The sequence below is a fragment of the Erinaceus europaeus genome, chromosome 4, assembly GCF_950295315.1.
Source record: "Erinaceus europaeus chromosome 4, mEriEur2.1, whole genome shotgun sequence".
NCBI lineage: Eukaryota > Metazoa > Chordata > Mammalia > Eulipotyphla > Erinaceidae > Erinaceus > Erinaceus europaeus.
The window spans coordinates 100125021-100142415 of NC_080165.1; the positions used below are offsets into that span (position 1 = coordinate 100125021).

Consider the following 17395-nt stretch of genomic DNA (forward strand, 5'->3'; position numbering starts at 1 on the left):
CCAAAGTCCCTGCACCACCCTGAGCAGTGCTCTGGTTAAAAAACAATAATAAATAAATAAATAAAGACTCATGCCTGAAGCTCTGAGGTCCTAGAGCTAATTAGTGCTCTAGCAAAATAAATAAATACATGCAGATGGCCCTGAAGGTGGCTCAAAGTGGCTATAGCATTGGACATTACTATTATTCATGTTAGTATTATTAGTATTAATAGTAGTGGTAGTACTATTACTATTTGCCAAGCTCTGCTCAGTTCTGGCATATTCAGTTGAGGGGAGATTGAATTTAGGGCTTCAGAGCTTCAGGCATGAGAGGTTTTTTTTTTTGTTGTTTGTTTTTTGTTTAATTTTTTTATATTTATTTATTTAATTTCCCTTTTGTTGCCCTTATTATTTTTTATTGTCGTTGTAGTTATTGTTGTTGTTACTGATGTCATCATTGTTAGATAAGACAGAGAGAAATGGAGAGAGGAGGGGAAGACAGAGAGGGGGAGAGAAAGAGACACCTGCAGACCTGCTTCACCGCCTGTGAAGCGACTCCCCTGCAAGTGAGGAGCCAGGGGCTTGAACCGGGATTCTTATGCTGGTCCTTGCGCTTCATACCATGTGGGCTAATATCCAACTCCTTGTTTTTTTGGTTTTTGTTTTTTAATAAAAGAGACACAGGGAGAGATAAACTCTGGCTAATGGTGGTACTGGAGATTGAACCTGGCATCTCAGAGCCTCAGGGAAAAAAGTCTTTTGCAGAAACACTATACTGTCTCCTCATCTCAGCATCAGGTCCTGAGTTTGATACCCAGCATTGCATGTGCCAGTGTGACACTCCCATCTTTCTCTCTTTATCCCTTCCCCATAAATAAAAATAGTTTATTTACGTAAAAATTATAAACAAATACAGGGTAGGGGAGAGAGCATAAAGATTATGCAAAGAGCCTCCAAAGTCTCAGGTTCAATCCCTGGCATTATCATAAGCAGAGATGAGCAGTGCTCTGTCTGATTTAAAAAAATAATAAAACAAATAAAGCATAAAAAAGAAGCTAGAGGGAGTCCAGCAGTAGTGCAGCGGGTTAAGCGCACGTGCTACAAAGCGCAAGGACCAGCGTAAGGATCCCTGTTCGAGCCCCCAGCTCCCCACCTGCAGGGGAGTCACTTCACAAGTGGTGAAGCAGATCTGCAGGTGTCTGTCTTTCTCTTCCCCTCTCTGTCTTCCCCTCCTATCTCCATTTCTCTCTGTCCTATCCAACAACAATGACATCAACAACAATAAAACAACAAGGGCAACAAAAAATGGAATAAATAAATATTTTTAAAAAGAAGCTAAAATAAATACAAGTGGTCTGGGAGGTAGCACAGTGGATAATGCATTGGATTCTCAAGCACAAAATTCCAAGTTCAGTGCCCAGCAGCACATGTACAAGAGTGATGCTCTAACTTTCTCATTCTCTCTCCTCCTATCGCTCATTAATAAAAGTAACTTTTTTCTTTTGCCTCCAGGGTTATTTGTGGGGCTCGGTGCCTGCACCACACATCCACTGCTCCTGGAGGCTATTTTTTCCCCCTTTGCTGCCTTTGTTGTTTTATCATTGTTGTGGTTATTATCATTGTTATTGATGTTGTATTTGGATAGAACAGACAGAAATGGAGAGAGGAGGGGAAGACAGATGGAGGAGAGAAAGATAGACACCTGCAGACCTGTTTCACTGCCTGTGAAGCGACCGTATGCAGGTGGGGAGCCAGGGGTCTTGAACTGGGATACTTCTGCCCGTGCTTGCACTTCGCGCCATGTGCGCTTAACCCACTGCGCTACCACCCAGCCCCCAATAAAAGTAATTTTAAATAAGTAAGTAGATAAATACAAATAAAAATGCCTACACCTGTCTTAGCTCAGTCCTCACTGAGAGAGAGACCCCAGCAGCCTCATAACCTCACAGTCCATTCCAAAAACACCCACAAGGGCCTGCACTAACCAGAAGGGCTGTCAATAAGTCAGAGTGACAGGCACAAATAAGTCAATGGCCCTGGGAGCTCACAGGGACAGGTGAACAAGGATAACACAGTGTGGGGTGAGGCTAATTCCTCTAGAGGCTGTAGAGAGATCAGAGGTGGCTTCACAGAGAAGAATAAATACATAAACAAACAAACAAATACCAGTAACCACTGTTCTCCTTTTCCAAATCTTTGACAAATCTGTAAATGGAACTAAAACTGTTACAAAGAAAATTTAAATTCCTGGAGTCGGGCAGTAGCACAGCAGGTTAAGTGCATGTGGCTCGAAGCACAAGGACCAACATAAGGATTCTGGTTCGAGGTCCAGGCTACCCACCTGCAGAGGAATTGCTTCACAGGCGGTGAAGCGGGTCTGCAGGTGTCTATCTTTCTCTCCTCCTCTCTGTCTTCCCCTCCTCTCTCCATTTCTCTCTGTCCTATCTAACAACGACAACAACAAGAATAACTACAACAACAATTTAAAAAAGGAGTCTGTGGGGCAGAGATGGTCCAAAAGGAAGTCCCTCCTCTGTGGAAAATGAGCTTGTGCAAAGGTTGGGAAACCTGAAAACCACCTTAGAGGCTGGCTTCATTGGAGGGAAGCCAGCAAGCCTGCACTGGGACAAGACATCCTCATGTCAACAGGAAGCCATCACAGGCTTTCCAGAGAGAGAGAAACCTTCAGGGTGGACTTGGACTGGGTCATGATGAGGCCAGAGCAGAGGATGCTGTAGAAGGAAGGCTACCAGCAGTAGTTATAGTGGGCAGTGGAGTGGCTCAGCTGGTGGGCCTTCAGGCCTTGATGTCTGAGGCTCCAGGTTCAATCCCCAGCACTGCATATACCAGAGTGGTGCTGTGGTTTCTTTCTCTCTCTATCTCTATCTCTATCTCTCTATCTCTCTCTTTTGCCAGAGCACTGATCAGCTCTGGTTTATGGTGGAACAAAGCATAAGGACTGGCTTAAGGATCCTGGTTCGAGCCCCTGTCTCCCCACCTGTAGGGGACTCACTTCACAAGTGGTGAAGCAGGTCTGCAGGTGTCTATCTTTCTCTCCCCCTCTCTGTCTTCCCTCCTCTCTCCATTTCTTTCTGTCCTATCCAATAATGACATCAATAACAACAATAATAACTACAACAATAAAACAATAAAGGCAACAAAAAAGGGAATAAATAAATAAATAATAAAAACCAACTAAAATAAAATAGAGGCAGAGATGGGGAGAGAGAGAGACATCACAGCACTGCCACTTCCTCTAGTGCAGCAGAGACTGGGCTTGAACCTGGGTTGCACACAAGGCAAAACAACACACTATCCACGTGAACTATTTTATCTAGCCCACACCTGTCGGGCACCCCCCCTGCTCTGATGCTGTGATCTATTTACATAATCATTGTTTTGCCTGAGGCCCACCCTGCCTGCAGGGTATTGGTTAATCCCACTGGTTAGAACCTTCGCAACAGCTGCTATGGAAGCTTTCTAGCGTCCCAGAGTGCCTTGTTTTCTCCACCCCCTTTCCTAGCCAATTCCATCCCAACTTGCCACTTCCGAAATTCTCCTATAAAAGTCACTTCTGTTTCCACTCTCTCTCTCTTTCTCTTCCATGTCCCAACCTGGAGAAGGGTTGGCGTGCATAGCGGGAGGCGGCCATTTTGCTAGCTCCATGTGACCTAAACCTGCTGTGCTCACACCCGACTCTGGGGCATTCACATCAATAAAGATTTATGTTCCCGCTCCGCCAGGAGTTCCTGGTCTCTTCTCTCTCCAGCAATGCTAGCCCGGCACACACCCCCACCCCCATGTTTTTGTTAATGAAATACAACCTGAATCTGAGGCTCAAAAGAGCCTGTGGCTGTAAGCAGAGGTCTGGGCGTCAGTGTGCAGCCAAGACTTGCTCTCTGTGCCTCTGTTTTCCCCACAATCATGGCTCCCTTGCCCTAGGAGTCTCCTGGGGCTGATGTACCCTTACCCGGCCTTTCTCCACCTCCCGTGTAGTCATGACAATTACGCGGGTGTTCTCCTGCCAGGCCATCTGCCAGAAGTCATTGACAGTGGCGTCCAGACAGCCCTGGCTGGCGATGTAGGTCTTGGAGTTCTCATCGGAGCCCAGCAGCTGGTTCTGCAGGTGAAGCACAGCCGAGACCCTGAGCCCAGGCCTGGGATACACCCCAGGTCCTTGGCCACCCCACCTCGGGCTCTAAGGGCCACCCAGGACCAGAGGAGTCCTTGTGGGCCCAACCCACCTTGACATAGTTGGCATTGATGTAGTCGGATCCAGGGATGTTGCTGTCCCGGCCCTGCAGGATGACTCGGCTGTGGTCGACTAGGGAGAACAGGGGAGGAAGGCCTGGCTCAACAGGAGTACTGCAAAGAGTCCTCCCCTAGAGCACCTCCTTCTTTGGGCGGGGAGGATGTATGCACATCCCATTGGGGTGTAGGGAGGGGTTCCAGGCAGTATAGGGGCTCTGTGGTGTGGATGGAGCACCTCCCTGCCCAGAGGGAGAGGGTGGGCACAGGGCAGGGTGCTCACATGGCAGGATGTTCTTGTATCGGTTCTTGCTCTTGTTCTCTGGCCGCTGCCCTTCCAGCCGCTTGTACAGGTTCTTCACCTCCTGTTTCTGCAGACTCTGAGGGAGAACACAGAGCAGAGAGTCAGTCCCAGAGACCATGGGACAGAAGTCAGGGTCAGCCAAAGGGGGGCCCACCATGCACCTCAAACTCTTCCCAGAAGCCAGCCTTGGCTGTCTCCTCCGACTCCTGCTTCTTATTCAGCTCCAGCACCCGGTTCTCAATGTCAGCTGCATTCACCCGGGTGGCATAGTAGGGCTAGGGGCGCATGGAGGCACAGAAGGGCGACTCAGCAACTGGGGGATAGGGAGCTCAGGCTGGGGGCCTCTAGACACAGGTGGGCAGGCCCCTGGGTATCACCTGCCGAAGGTAGACAAAGGCACCCGAGGCCTCCTCAATGCCCGTCCTCTTGAAATGCTCCACCAAGTCCGTGAGGCTGTCAAAGGTTTCTGTGCCGCCCACTGTGTACCGGCCGCCCTGTGGGGGAAGGGAAGACAAGTCAGGTCCAAGGCTTAGACAGAAGAAGCCTGACCCCTGACCCATCCATCTTTCCCACTCCTCCTCCACTGCCCACTGCCTCACCTCACACATGACCTTGATGTGAGTGACCCTGAGTGGGGAGCCGGGCCCAGCCTTCGGCTGGTCGCTGAGCACAGACAGCACAAAGTCACCAGGCTGGCTGAGGCTCTCACGTACCAGGAACGTCCAGGGCTCCCCCTTGGTCTGCAGCAGTGTCTCGGCTTGTGCCCCGGACATGTGACCATGGTACCATCTGGAGGACACAGTGTCGGGTGGGAAAGGGCCACTGAGTGCCACCAGCATGCTAGGTACAGTCTGGATGCTCTTGCATCTACCACTGCATTTAGGCCCATTGCTCTTACCAGGAAGCTGAGGAGTGGGTTCTGGCCTCATTTTATACCAGGGGAAATTGAGTCAGGGCAGCTGCACACTAAGCCAGAGCCTTGATGAAGAGATAGGTCTTGAGGGCATTAACCACATCCACTTGTCAAAGTTGAAAGCTCATGGTGAGGTTGTGCAGTGGCTAGAATTTCGGACTTAAAGAGCATGAGTCCTGGGTTCCATCTGGGTATCATATATGCCAGAGTGATGTTCTGGTTTTCTCTTGTCTCCTCATCCTCTCCCTCTCTCTCTCTCTTTCTCTCTCTGTGTGTGTGAGTGTGTGTGTTTCTCTCATCAGTAAATATATCAATAAATTCTAGTCTTCTTTCTTGCTTGCTTGCTTTTTAAGCAAGTTTAAAACCAAGGCATAAAGGGAGGCTTTATCCATACTATTTGGGCTGGGAGGTGTGTGTGGGGGGGTGGGAGGGGGAGACAAAGAAAAGGGCTTCATAAAAGGCTAAGCTAATCCAGGGAAAGAGGACAGAAACCATGAGAAATACAGACGCTAAACCACAAAGAGCAATGGAGCTAGAGAGAGGTAGAGGAAGTCTCCAGGGAGGCCTGGCAGGGAACACTCCCCTAGGGAGCTGGGGAAGACAGCCAGCCCTGAAAGAGAGGGGGTGTAAGGTGGTTCTGGAGGACCTGGCATGATATCACTGAAGGGGGGCCTGGGGCTCAAAAGGGCTTCAGAGGGGCTCAGATGGGTAGAAAGCAGAACTAGGACCTCTCCCCAAAGCACACCCCCCTTCCCAGGAGGAAACTGTAGCCCCACAATGCCCAGCCCCACAGGAAACCACGTGATGGAAAAAATACAAAACTCCTTCTGGGGAGAGAGTGAGAAGTGAGGTTGTGAGGTTTCCTCAGCCCAGGGACGAGGGGAGGGGGGGGCATTTTCCAACCGCAGGGATGGGGGGAGGTGGGAGGGGCCCCCTCTCCTGGCCCAGCTCTCTGCAGCCCTGAGGACAAGGACACTGTGGCTCTGGGCTCTAAGGTTCTGAGTGGACAAGCTCACAACCCTTGCCCAGATGCCCCCTGGGCTATCAAAGGCCAGCACTCAGGGAAAGGCCAGGGCCCCCTAGCAATGGGGAGGGAGGTTGGCCCAGTTTCCCCAGGCCCCAGGATGAGGAAGTTTCCATGCAAATGTCAGGCTGACCACAGGCCTGAGAGCAGCCATTGAAAGGACAAATGCAAATATCCCTGGGGGAGGAGGGGCAGTCAAGGCCAGGAACACTTGGTGCTCTAGAGAGGGAGCTTCCCCCTGCTCCCAGATCAAGGGTGAACCCCAAAACCTGTCCTCTCACAGTGGCTTCCCTGGGCTTGAGTCGCCCCCCACCACCACCACCACCTCTTATGCTTCTTCCAGACTCCTCCTGTGGGCCCATCCCAGCTCTGGGTGAGAGGGAAAGTGGACCTGAGGTGCTGCAGAGGGCCTGGGTGGCAACCCCTTCCTTACCTCCCCTGCCTACACCCAAGTACTGCAGGAGGGGCATATGAAAGGGCAGGAGAGTACTGAGCAGAGTGAGCCTAGGCATTTTGAGCCTCCTTCCTGGAAGAACCGGCAGTAAGGACATGAAGCTTCATGTGGACTACTAGAAAGAGGACAGGGGTCTGTGGGCCTCCTCTCAGAGGGGAAATTGGACATGAAGAGGTTCAGAGCTGCTTGACCAACCAATATGCAAATGACCATAGGCCAGAGTGAGCAAGGTGGTCTCCAAGATCAGGAAGCAGACAGCTTTGCTCTCCCCCAACCTCCATAGGAGCTGTCACTGCACAGTACTGAGAGTACTAGGAGATACTGGGGTCCCCACTCCTTGCTGGTAAGTTAGGAAGCAGCCAGCCCAGTTATAGGAGTAGAGTCCAAAGGAGGAGAAGAACATGGCTGGAGGCTACCCTGTACTGAGGGGGGCCTGGCCTTGCACACAAGCCAGGTTTGGCTCAAGCCAGTGATCAAGTGCTGCCCAGCATCTATGGGCAGACTGCTCCTCACTGAGTGCTGCTGCAAGGTACCAAGTGTCCTGAGCAGCAGTGTGGGCCCTCTCCCTCTGTCCTGTCTGCGCACCTTGCCCTGTGCTGGGGGAGGGGACAGTCACAGAAAGAATAGCTTTATAGCTTTCTAGCAACACAGAACAGAAGGCCTGTACTGCTTGGGGTGGGGCTGGAGGCCTGGATTAGGGCCTGGAGGCCTGCTCCTGCCCTCCATCGTGAGGTGGAGAGGAAACGGCAGCAGTCAGCAGCCAGGGATGGGATCCTGGGGTCCCAGGGCGACAGTGCTGGTGGGGGGCCCTCACCTCTCACTGGTGGGGTCGGAGCAGTTGAGCGGGTACTTGAGGTGGATGATGGTGCCATCTCGGTCCTGCAGGACCCCCTGCTGCTGTGTGTAGAACTCCACCAGCTCAGTAAGTGTGGCGAACTTCTCCCCGCCATACAGGTCATAGAAGTCACCCGAGTTCTGGATCCGAATGTGAGTCACCTGATCCCCTACCCTACAGGACACCAATGGTCAGACCGGGGCATACAAGTGGACAGGGGTGTACATGGCGAGGGGTGGGTACAGACAGGGGCTGGGGCACTGCCCCCATCCAGGACACCTACCTGACTGAGAGGGAGAAGTCGCCCTGGTTCTTGCGACTGGGCCGGGCCAGGAAGCTGCCATGGACGCCGCGGCCTTTGAGCAGTGTCTCAGCATCCAGCCCACTGAGGTCTCTGTGAAACCACCTGCAGGCAGTGCCAGCAAGATGGTGAGGATAGCCCACCAGCCCCCCTTCAGGACCCTTGCCTTCTGCAGATCCAAGGCCCTTACCTCACCATCCTGGGAACTCCCCAAGAGGAAGAGGGTTTGGGGAAGCAGGTAGCGTGGCTGTGCAGGCAGGCAGAGACCTCCCTCCAGGGTCAAGGTTCACACAGGACCCAGAGCCCAGGCCAACTTGCCACCCCCGATCGATCTGGTTCTGGGGTTCTGGGGCCACTCCACTGGCCTGGGGCAGTGACAGAGCAACCGGGCGGAGACAGGAAGGGGCGCGGCCGACCCCTTGGGGGAACTCACCCTACTTCTCCTTTCAGGGCCCAGTGAAGAGCAGCTGGGCAGGGGGGGGAGGTTGGGGACACACAGCTCACTTTCCCACACTGCCCCAGCCAGCTCCCCCCCCAGGCCAGGTCCCCCACAAATGTGAGGACTCGGGGCATGGGGATGTGTGTGACCAGCACTCTCCAGGCAGAGTTCACACTCTGGACACGCTCTGCACATGTGAAGCATCAGGGTCACAGGCCACCTCTTCTCTGCTCTGAGTTAATAATAAGGATGGTGGTGGGGACCACTGTCATTTAGTGGAGTCTCACTGTAGGCCCGGCCTGTACTGTGATGTTGAGTGACTTATCTTGATGTCCTTCTGACATCCTTGTGAAGCAGGGCCAGCTCCAACTCCAGCTCCCACTGCCCAGAAAAGGAGCCTGAGGCTGGGGGACAGATGGGGGCTTATCATGGGCCACCCAGGTAGTAAGTGGCAGTGCAGCATGCAAATCCAGATGGTCAGGTTCCAGAACAAGTGATTCCCACTAATACTGGCCTTCCAGTTTCTAAGCATGGGGCTGGGAGACTCCACATTCATAGGGGCTGACATGGGAAGGTGGACACCCCAATAGTGGGGTGCACGTCTTCCCAACATGCACATGATAAGAGATGCCCCTGGGACAGAGAGGGACAAAGAGACCCACACACAGCCCTGTCAGACTTTTCACCTTTTCCTACTTGGTGTCCCCTGGTCACGTGATTGGGGCCACAGACTGAGAAGAGAAGCAGGTCTGGCAAAGAGCACCCTGTAGGAGCCTCTCCCTGGGCCATGGGATCCTGCACCCTGGGGCCTGAGGCCATAGGAGGCTATGGTCAGCTTTCTTGGGCTTAGCTGACCTTAGGTAGCCCTGAAGGACCGGTGTAGAGATACTGGTTCGAGCCTCCAGTTCCCCACCTGCAGGGGGGTCGCTTCACAGGCGGTGAAGCAGGTCTGCAGGTGTCTGTCTTTCTCTCCCCCCCTTCTTCTCCTCCTCTCTCCATTATTGTTATTGTTGACAATATCAACAATAACAACAACAATAATAACCACAACAATGATAGACAACAAGGGTAACAAAAGGAGAAAAATGGCCTCCAGGAGCAGTGAATTCCTAGTGCAGGTACCGAGCCCCAGAAATAATCCTGGAGGAGCAAAAACAAAAAAAAGAAGAAGAAGGAGGAGGAGGAGAAGGAGGAGAAGGAGGAGGAGAAGGAGCACTGAGTGTGGAAGTCGGGTGGTAGTGCAGCGGATTAAGCGCAGGTGGCTCAAAGTGGAAGGACTGGTTTAAGGATCCTGGTTCGAGCCCCTGGTTCGAGCCCCCGGCTCCCCACCTGTAGGGGTGTCGCTTCACAGGCGGTGAAACAGGTCTGCAGGTGTCTATCTTTCTCTGTCTTCCCCTCCTCTCTCCATTTCTCTCTGTCCTATCCAACAATGACAACATCAGTAACAACTACAACAATAATTTTAAAAAAGGCAACAAAAGGGAATAAATAAATACAATAAAAAAATTTTTTTTTCAAAAAAGAGGCCCTGAGTGCTGAAAGCTTACCTGTACAGCCCTCCCATGAGCACAGAGCTAAAATCAAAACAAAAGAAAAATGTGATCTGGGACACAGCCAGGTGGATACAGTGTTGTACTCTCAAGCATGAGGTCCTGAATTCCAGTCCTGATGGTGCATGTGCTAAAGGGATGCTCTGCTTCTCTCTCTCTCTCTCTCTCTCCTCTCTCTCTCTCTTTCCTTTCTATCATTAGTGAATAAATAATTCTTTAAGAAAATACAGAATTGGTGTATTGCACCAAAGTAAAAGACTCTGGGTGAGGGAGAGGGTTTAAGTACATGATGGCAAAGGAAAACCTAATGGAGGTTCAATTGTTATGTGGAAAACTGAGAACTGTTACTCATGTACCAGCTACTGTATTTTATTGTTATTAATGACTGTAAGCCATTAATCCACCAATAAAAAGGGGGGCTGGGTGGTGGTATACCTAGTTAAGTGCACACATTATAATGTGCAAAGACCCAGGTTCAAGGACCTGATTTCCAACTGCAGGGTGAAGCAGGGCTGCAGGTATCTCTGTCTCTCTCCCTCTCTACTTTCCTTGCCCATCAATTTCTGGCTGTCCCTAAATAAACTATAATTTTTTAAAAGACTTATTTAGGGAGTCAGGTGGTAGTGCAGCGGTTTAAGTGCGGGTGGAGCAAAGCGCAAGGACCAGCATAAGGATCCCGGTTCGAGCCCCTGGTTCCCCACCTGCAGGGAAGTCACTTCACAAGCGGTGAAGCAGGTCTGCAGGTGTCTAGCTTTCTCTCCCCTTCTCTGTCTTCCCCTCCTCACTCCATTTCTCTCTGTTCTATCCAACAATGACGAAAACAATAATAACTACAACAATAAAAAAACAACAAGGGCAACAAAAGGGAATAAATAAATAAATAAAATTAATCTATATAAAAAACTTAGTTTAAAAAAAAGACTTATTTTAAAAAGTCACAAACAACAACAACAAAAATAAAATACTGAATTATTTCTGTTGTTGTTATTGTTATATATGTCTTTACCACTCCAGGCCAACTTTTTTAGATAGAAAGACAGACACAGGGAGTCGGGCAGTAGCGCAGCAGGTTAAGTGCACATGGTGCAAAGCTCAAGGACCAGTGTAAGGATCCCGGTTCGAGACCCCAGCTCTCCACCTTGCAGGGGAGTCACTTCACAAGCGGTGAAGCAGGTCTGCAGGTGTCTATCTTTCTCTCCCCCCTCTGTCTTACCCTCCTCTCTTCATTTCTCTCTGTCCTATCCAACAACAATGATATCAACAACAACAATAATAACTACAGCAACAAAACCACAAGGGCAACAAAAGGGAATAAATAAATAAATATCAAAAAAAAATTTTTTTTTTAAAGAAAGACAGACAGACACTGAGGGGACCAGGAAGTGGTATACCCGGTTAAGCACACATATTACCATGAGCAAGGAACCAGGTTCATTTATCACCTGCAGGAGGGACACTTCATGAGTCGTTAAGCAGGTCTACAGGTCTCTCTCTCTCTCTTTTTTTTTAATGATTCTTTCTTTTTCTTTGCCTCCAGGGTTATTGCTGGGGCTTGGTGCCTGCACTACAAATCCACTGCTCCTGGAGGCCATTTTTTCCCTTTTGTTGCCCTTCCTTGTTTATTAGTGTTGTTGTTACTATTATTGTTGTCATTGTTGTTGGATAGGACAGAGAGAAATGGAGAGGGGAAGACAAAGGGGGAGAGAGAAAGACAGACACCTACAGATCTGCTTCACAGCCTGTGAAGCAACTCCCCTGCAGGTGGAGAGTCGGGGTCTCGAACTGGGATCCTTCTGCTGGTCCTTGCACTTTGCGCCATGTGCGCTTAACCCACTGCGCGACTGCCCAGGCCCCGATTTTTTTCCTTTTTATTAGCTTTTATTTATTTATTTAGAGACAGCCAGAAATTGAGGGGGAGGGGTGATAGAGAGGGAGAGAGACAGAGAGACACCTGCAGCACAGCTTCACCACTTGCAAATCTTTCCCTCTGCAGGTGGGGACTGGGGGCTCAAACCTGGGTCCTTGCGCATTGTAACAAGTACGCTCAACTAGATGCGCCACCACCCAGCCCCCCTTTTTTTCTGTTGTTTTTTTAAATTTATTTATTCCCTTTTGTTGCCCTTGTTTTATTGTTGTAGTTGTTATTGATGTCGTTGTTGTTGGATAGGACAGAGAGAAATGGAGAGAGGAGGGGAAGACAGAGAGGGGGAGAGAAAGATAGACACCTGCAGACCTGCTTCACTGCTTGTGAAGTGAGTCCCCTACAGGTGGGGAGACAGGGGCTTGAACTGGGATCCTTATGCTGGTCCTTGTGCTTTGCGCCACCTGCGCTTAACCCACTGTGCTACCGCCTGACTCCCCCCCCCTTTTTTTTTAAGAATTTATTTATTTATTCATGAGAAAGATAGGAGGAGAGAAAGAACCAGCCATAACTCTGGTACATGTGCTGCCAGGGATTGAACTCGGGACCTCATGGTTGAGAAACCAATGCTTTTTTTTTTTTTTGCCTCCAGGGTTATTGCTGGGGCTCAGTGCGGGTACCATGAATCCACTGCTCCTGGAGGCCATCCCCCCCCAATTTTGTTGCCCTTGTTGTTGTAGCTTTGTGGTTATTGTTTTTGTTGATGTCGTTCATTGTTGGATAGGACAGAGAGAGACATGGAGAGAGGAGGGGAAGACAGAGAGGGGTAGAGAAAGACAGACACCTGCAGACCTGCTCCACTGCCTGTGAAGCGACTCCCCTACAGGTGGGGAGCCCGGGCCTTGAACCGGAATTCTTACACGGATCCTTCTGCTTTGCTGCGCTACCACCCAACCCCCAATACAATGCTTTATCCACTACACCACCCCCCCAGACCACTCTCTCTCCCTCTCTATCTACCCTCCCCTCTCAATTGCTCTTTGTCCTATCAAATATAATGGAAAAAATGGCCACTGGGAGCAGTGGATTTGTAGTGCTGGTACCAAGCCCCAGCAACATTACTGGTGACAATAAAAATTAAATTAAATTATAAAAAACAGACACAGAGAGATAAAGACACCACAGCACCAAAGTTTCCCTTAGAGAGAGAGAGAGAGAGTGTGTGTAGGCAGGGGGCAAGGCTCAAACCTGGGTTATGCACATGGCAAAGCAGTTGCACTATTTAAGAAAGCTATCTTGCTAGAAAATACAGGGGCTGAGGAGAGATAGAACAAGAGTTATGCAAAAGGCTTTCCTACTTGAGGCACTAGAGGTCCCAGGTTCAATCCTCAGCACCACCATAAGCCAGAACTGAGCAGTGGTCTGATAGAAGAAGGAGAGGGAGAAAGGGAAGGGGAAAGGGAAGGGGAAATGAAAGAGGAAGAAGAAGCAGTAGCAGTCAGGTAGTGTTGTACCTGGTTGAGTGCACACATCACAAAGGTCAAGGGCCTGGATTCAAGCCCCCACAGTCTCCACCTGCAGGAGGGAAGCTTCATAAGCAGTAAAGCAGGTCTGCAGGTATTTCTGTCTCTCTGTCTCCTCCTTCCCTCTCAATTCATCTCTGTATATCAAATAAAAAAATAGAAATAGTTAACAAACAAAATGAAAAAGTTTAATCAAAAGTAAAAATAAATAAATAAATTGGATCAGGGAGATAGCAACAATGACAGGCCTATCGACTTTCATGCCTGAGGCTCAGAGTTGCCAGGTTCAGTCCTTGGCACCACCATAAGCCAGAGCTGAGCAGTGCTCTGGTTTTAAAAAAAATTCCATCACACACACATGTCCTTTGTTCTTGGGGGTTGGCTGGTTGATTGTATGGTTTAACTCTGACTAGCCAACCCTGGAGCCTTACACTGTCTCCCTGGAAGCCCAGGAGGTGAGGAAAGGCCTTGTGGTAGGAATTCACTACAGTCTTTCCTTTCTTTGTTTGCAAATGCTGACAACCTCACAGGATGCCTCACACAAAGACTCCAGTGGACAAGCTCATCAGTATGTATGTGCAGAAATGGTCACAAGACCAGCCTCATGATGCTACATACCCTGCCTGGCACTTAGACACACAAACACACACACACACACACACACACACACACACACACTCCTCTGCAGCTTTGGCACCCATGTCCACCAACATATACCATACCTGGGCTGGTGCAACCCCCACATAGGAAGAGGGAACACCCCCCCGACTACACTACACATGATGCTGCAGGATCCCAGAGCATTCCACGGTCATCTCACCCGGGCTTTAGACCCCACTGGTGGGAAGAAGCTAACAAGGCACCCTGAAATGTCCGCCCCATGAAAGGGGCAGGACTCTCTCCCAAGGACGTCAAAACAGAGGCAGACAGGTAGAGACATTAAAAGACATATGGCCTCTGCTGCCCTTCCTTTGCAGGAGACCAGCCATAAGCACTGCCCCAGCTCAGGTCTACAGTGCACTAACGCAAATAGGAGCCCATCAGGGCCACAGCATCTTATGATATAAGAATTGCTTTCAGGCCAGGGTGATAACATAGTAGTACTGCAAAAGACATCTATGGTTCAGTCCCCAGCACCACCAGTAGCCAGAGCTGAAGAGTGCTAAGAGACAGAGAGGAAGGATTCCCCTCCACGTTTCTTTTTTTTTTTTAAGATTTATTTATTTATTTCTTCCCTTTTGTTGCCCTTGTTTTATTTATTGTTGTAGTTACTATTGTTGTTGTTATAGATGTCGTTGTTGGATAGGACAGAGAGAGGAGGGGATGACAGAGAGGGGGAGAGAAAGATAGACGCCTGCAGACCTGCTTCACCACCTGTGAAGCTACTCACCTGCAGGTGGGGAGCCGGGGTCTCGAACTGGGGTCCTTATGCCAGTCCTTGTGCTTTGTGCCACCTGCACTTAGCCCACTGCGCTACCATCCGACTCCCCACATTTCTTTTTTGTTTTTTCCCAGAGCACTGTTCCACTCTGACTTATGGTGATGCAAGGGGTTGAATTTGGAGCCTCAGAGCCTCAGGCATAAAAGTATTTTTTAATATTTATTTATTTATTCCCTTTTGTTGCTCTTGTTTTTATTGTTGTTCTTGTTGATGTCATCATTGTTGGATAGGACAGAGAGAAATGGAGAGAGGAGAGGAAGACAGAAAGGAGGAGAGAAAGACACCTGCAGAATTGCTTCACCGCTTGTGAAGCGACTTCCCTGGTGAGGAGCCCAGGTCTCGAACCTGGATCCTTAATGCTAGTCCTTACACTTTGAGCCACCTGCGTTTAGCCCGCTGCACTACCACTGGACTCCCCATAAATGTCTTTTTATTTTAATTTCTTTATATATTTATTTTCCCTTTTGTAGCCCTTGTTGTTTTATTGTTGTTGTTATTGATGTAGTCATTGTTAGGACAGAGAGAAATGGACAGAGGAGGGGAAGACAGAGAGGGGGAGAGAAAGATAGACACCTGCAGACCTGCTTCACTGCCTGTGAAGTGACTCACCTGCAGGTAGGGAGCCGGAGTCTTCAACCAGGGTCCTTATGCAGGTCCTTGTGCTTTGCGCCACGTGCGCTTAACCTGCTGCACTACCACCCGACTCCCCCCATAAAAGTCTTTTGCACTACCACTATACTATGCCCCCAGCCCCCCCCCCACTATTATTTATTTATTTATTTATTTATTTCCAGCACACTGCTCAGCTCTGGCTGATGGTAGTACAGAGAATTGAACCTGGGAACTCTGAGCCTCAGGCATGAGAATTTTTTTGCATAATCATTATGCTATCTCCCCCACTCCTTATTTATTTTAAAGATTTTATTTTATTTATTTGTTTGTTTATTGCCTCCAGGGTTATTGCTGGTGCTGGGGCTCGGTGCCTGCACTATGAATCCACTGCTCCTGGAGGCCATTTTTTCCCTTTTGTTGCCCTTGTTGTTTATCGTTGCTGTTGTTATTATTGCTGTTGTTAGTATTATTGTTGTTATTGTTATTGGATAGGACAGAGAGAAATTGAGAGAGGAGGGGAGGACAGAGAGGGGGAGAGAAAGACAGACACCTGCAGACCTGCTTCACCGCCTGCAATGCGACTGCCCTGCAGGTGGGAAGGGGGTGTGGGGGTGTGGGGGGGTGGTAATTCCAACAAGGATCCTTACGCCGGTTCTTGCGCTTTGCGCCATGTGCACTTAACCCACTGCACCACTGCCCGGCGCCCTTTGTTTATTTATTAATGAGAAAAATAGAAGAGAAAGAAGCAGACATCACTCAGGTACATGTGCTGCTGGAGATTGAACTCAGGACCTCCTGCTTGAGAAACCAATACTTTATCCACTGTTTCACCTCCCAGACCACCCCCTTACATTTTTCTTTTTTTTAATTTTTTTATATTTATCTATTTTCCCTTTTGTTGCCCTAGTTTTTTATTTTTGTTGTAGTTACTGATGTCATCGTTGTTAGATAGGACAGAGAAATGGAGAAAGGAGGGGAAGACAGAGAGTGGGAGAGAAAGATAGACACCTGCAGACCTGCTTCACAGATTGTGTAGCGACTCCCCCACAGGTGGGGAGCCGAGGGCTCGAACCCAGATCCTTATGCTAGTCCTAGCGCTTTGCGCCACGTGCGCTTAGCCCACTGCGCTATACCGCCCAACTCCCGCCCCCCCTTACATTTTTCAATATTTTATTTTATATAGAGACTGAAGTTGAGAGGGAAGGAGATAGAGAGAGATACCTGCAGCACTGCTTCACTGCTTATAAATCTTCCCTGCTGCAAATGGGGACCAGAAGCTTGAACCTGGGTCCTTGTGCACTGTAATTGTAGTGTGTACACTCAGCCACATATGCCACCACCTGGCCCCCATTCTTATTTTTTAAAGAAAACAGTGTCATAGCTGGGGAAATATCTCAGGTGGCAGAGCATTGAACTTGCATGTCTGAGGTTCCCAGTTCTATCTCTGGTGCCACAAAGAGTGTACTCTAGCTTGTCTCTCTCCCTTTCTGTGTCATGTGAAATTCCCTCCCTCTCTAGTACCAGAGTGGTAAATTTTGGTTATTCCTCTTTCTTGGCTATAGTGATGCTGGAGACTGAACCTGGGACATCAGATCATCAGGCACTAAAATCTTTTTGCAGGGCAGGGGTAGATAGCATAATGGTTATGCAAAGAGACCCTCATGCCTGAGGTTCCAGAGTCCCAGGTTCTACCTCCTGCACCACTGTAAACTGGAGCTGAGCAGTGCTCTGAGAAAAAAAAAAAAAAAAACTTTACATAGCCATTGTGCTATCTCCTCAACTGAATTTTTTTTTTTTTTAAAGAAGGCCCAGATACCATAGTGGTTATGTAACAGACTCATGCCTGAGCCGCCAATGTTCTAGGGTCAGCTCCCTACACCACTATAACTCAGAGCTAAGCAGTGCTCTGGT

At 49.4% G+C, this 17395-nt stretch overlaps 1 protein-coding gene across 2 annotated transcripts in view; it reads right to left on the reverse strand.

Annotated features, from left to right (window-relative positions):
• The window catches only part of PTPN6 (protein tyrosine phosphatase non-receptor type 6), a 31771-nt gene that overhangs the window by 10168 nt on the left and 4208 nt on the right, over positions 1 to 17395 (reverse strand). Inside the window, exons 1-9 of one of the 2 annotated variants that reach the window (XM_016194290.2) lie at positions 8249 to 8409; positions 8041 to 8163; positions 7737 to 7931; positions 5131 to 5320; positions 4909 to 5025; positions 4693 to 4806; positions 4511 to 4607; positions 4224 to 4303; positions 3950 to 4099 (exon numbers count right to left, since the gene is read on the reverse strand). In XM_016194290.2, the coding sequence (XP_016049776.1) occupies positions 3950 to 4099; positions 4224 to 4303; positions 4511 to 4607; positions 4693 to 4806; positions 4909 to 5025; positions 5131 to 5320; positions 7737 to 7931; positions 8041 to 8163; positions 8249 to 8256 (1074 nt within the window). In that variant the 5' untranslated portion in view covers positions 8257 to 8409. Of the gene's footprint in view, positions 1 to 3949; positions 4100 to 4223; positions 4304 to 4510; positions 4608 to 4692; positions 4807 to 4908; positions 5026 to 5130; positions 5321 to 7736; positions 7932 to 8040; positions 8164 to 8248; positions 8410 to 17395 lie in introns of those variants that run through there. The other variant, XM_016194289.2, reaches the window with a different exon arrangement.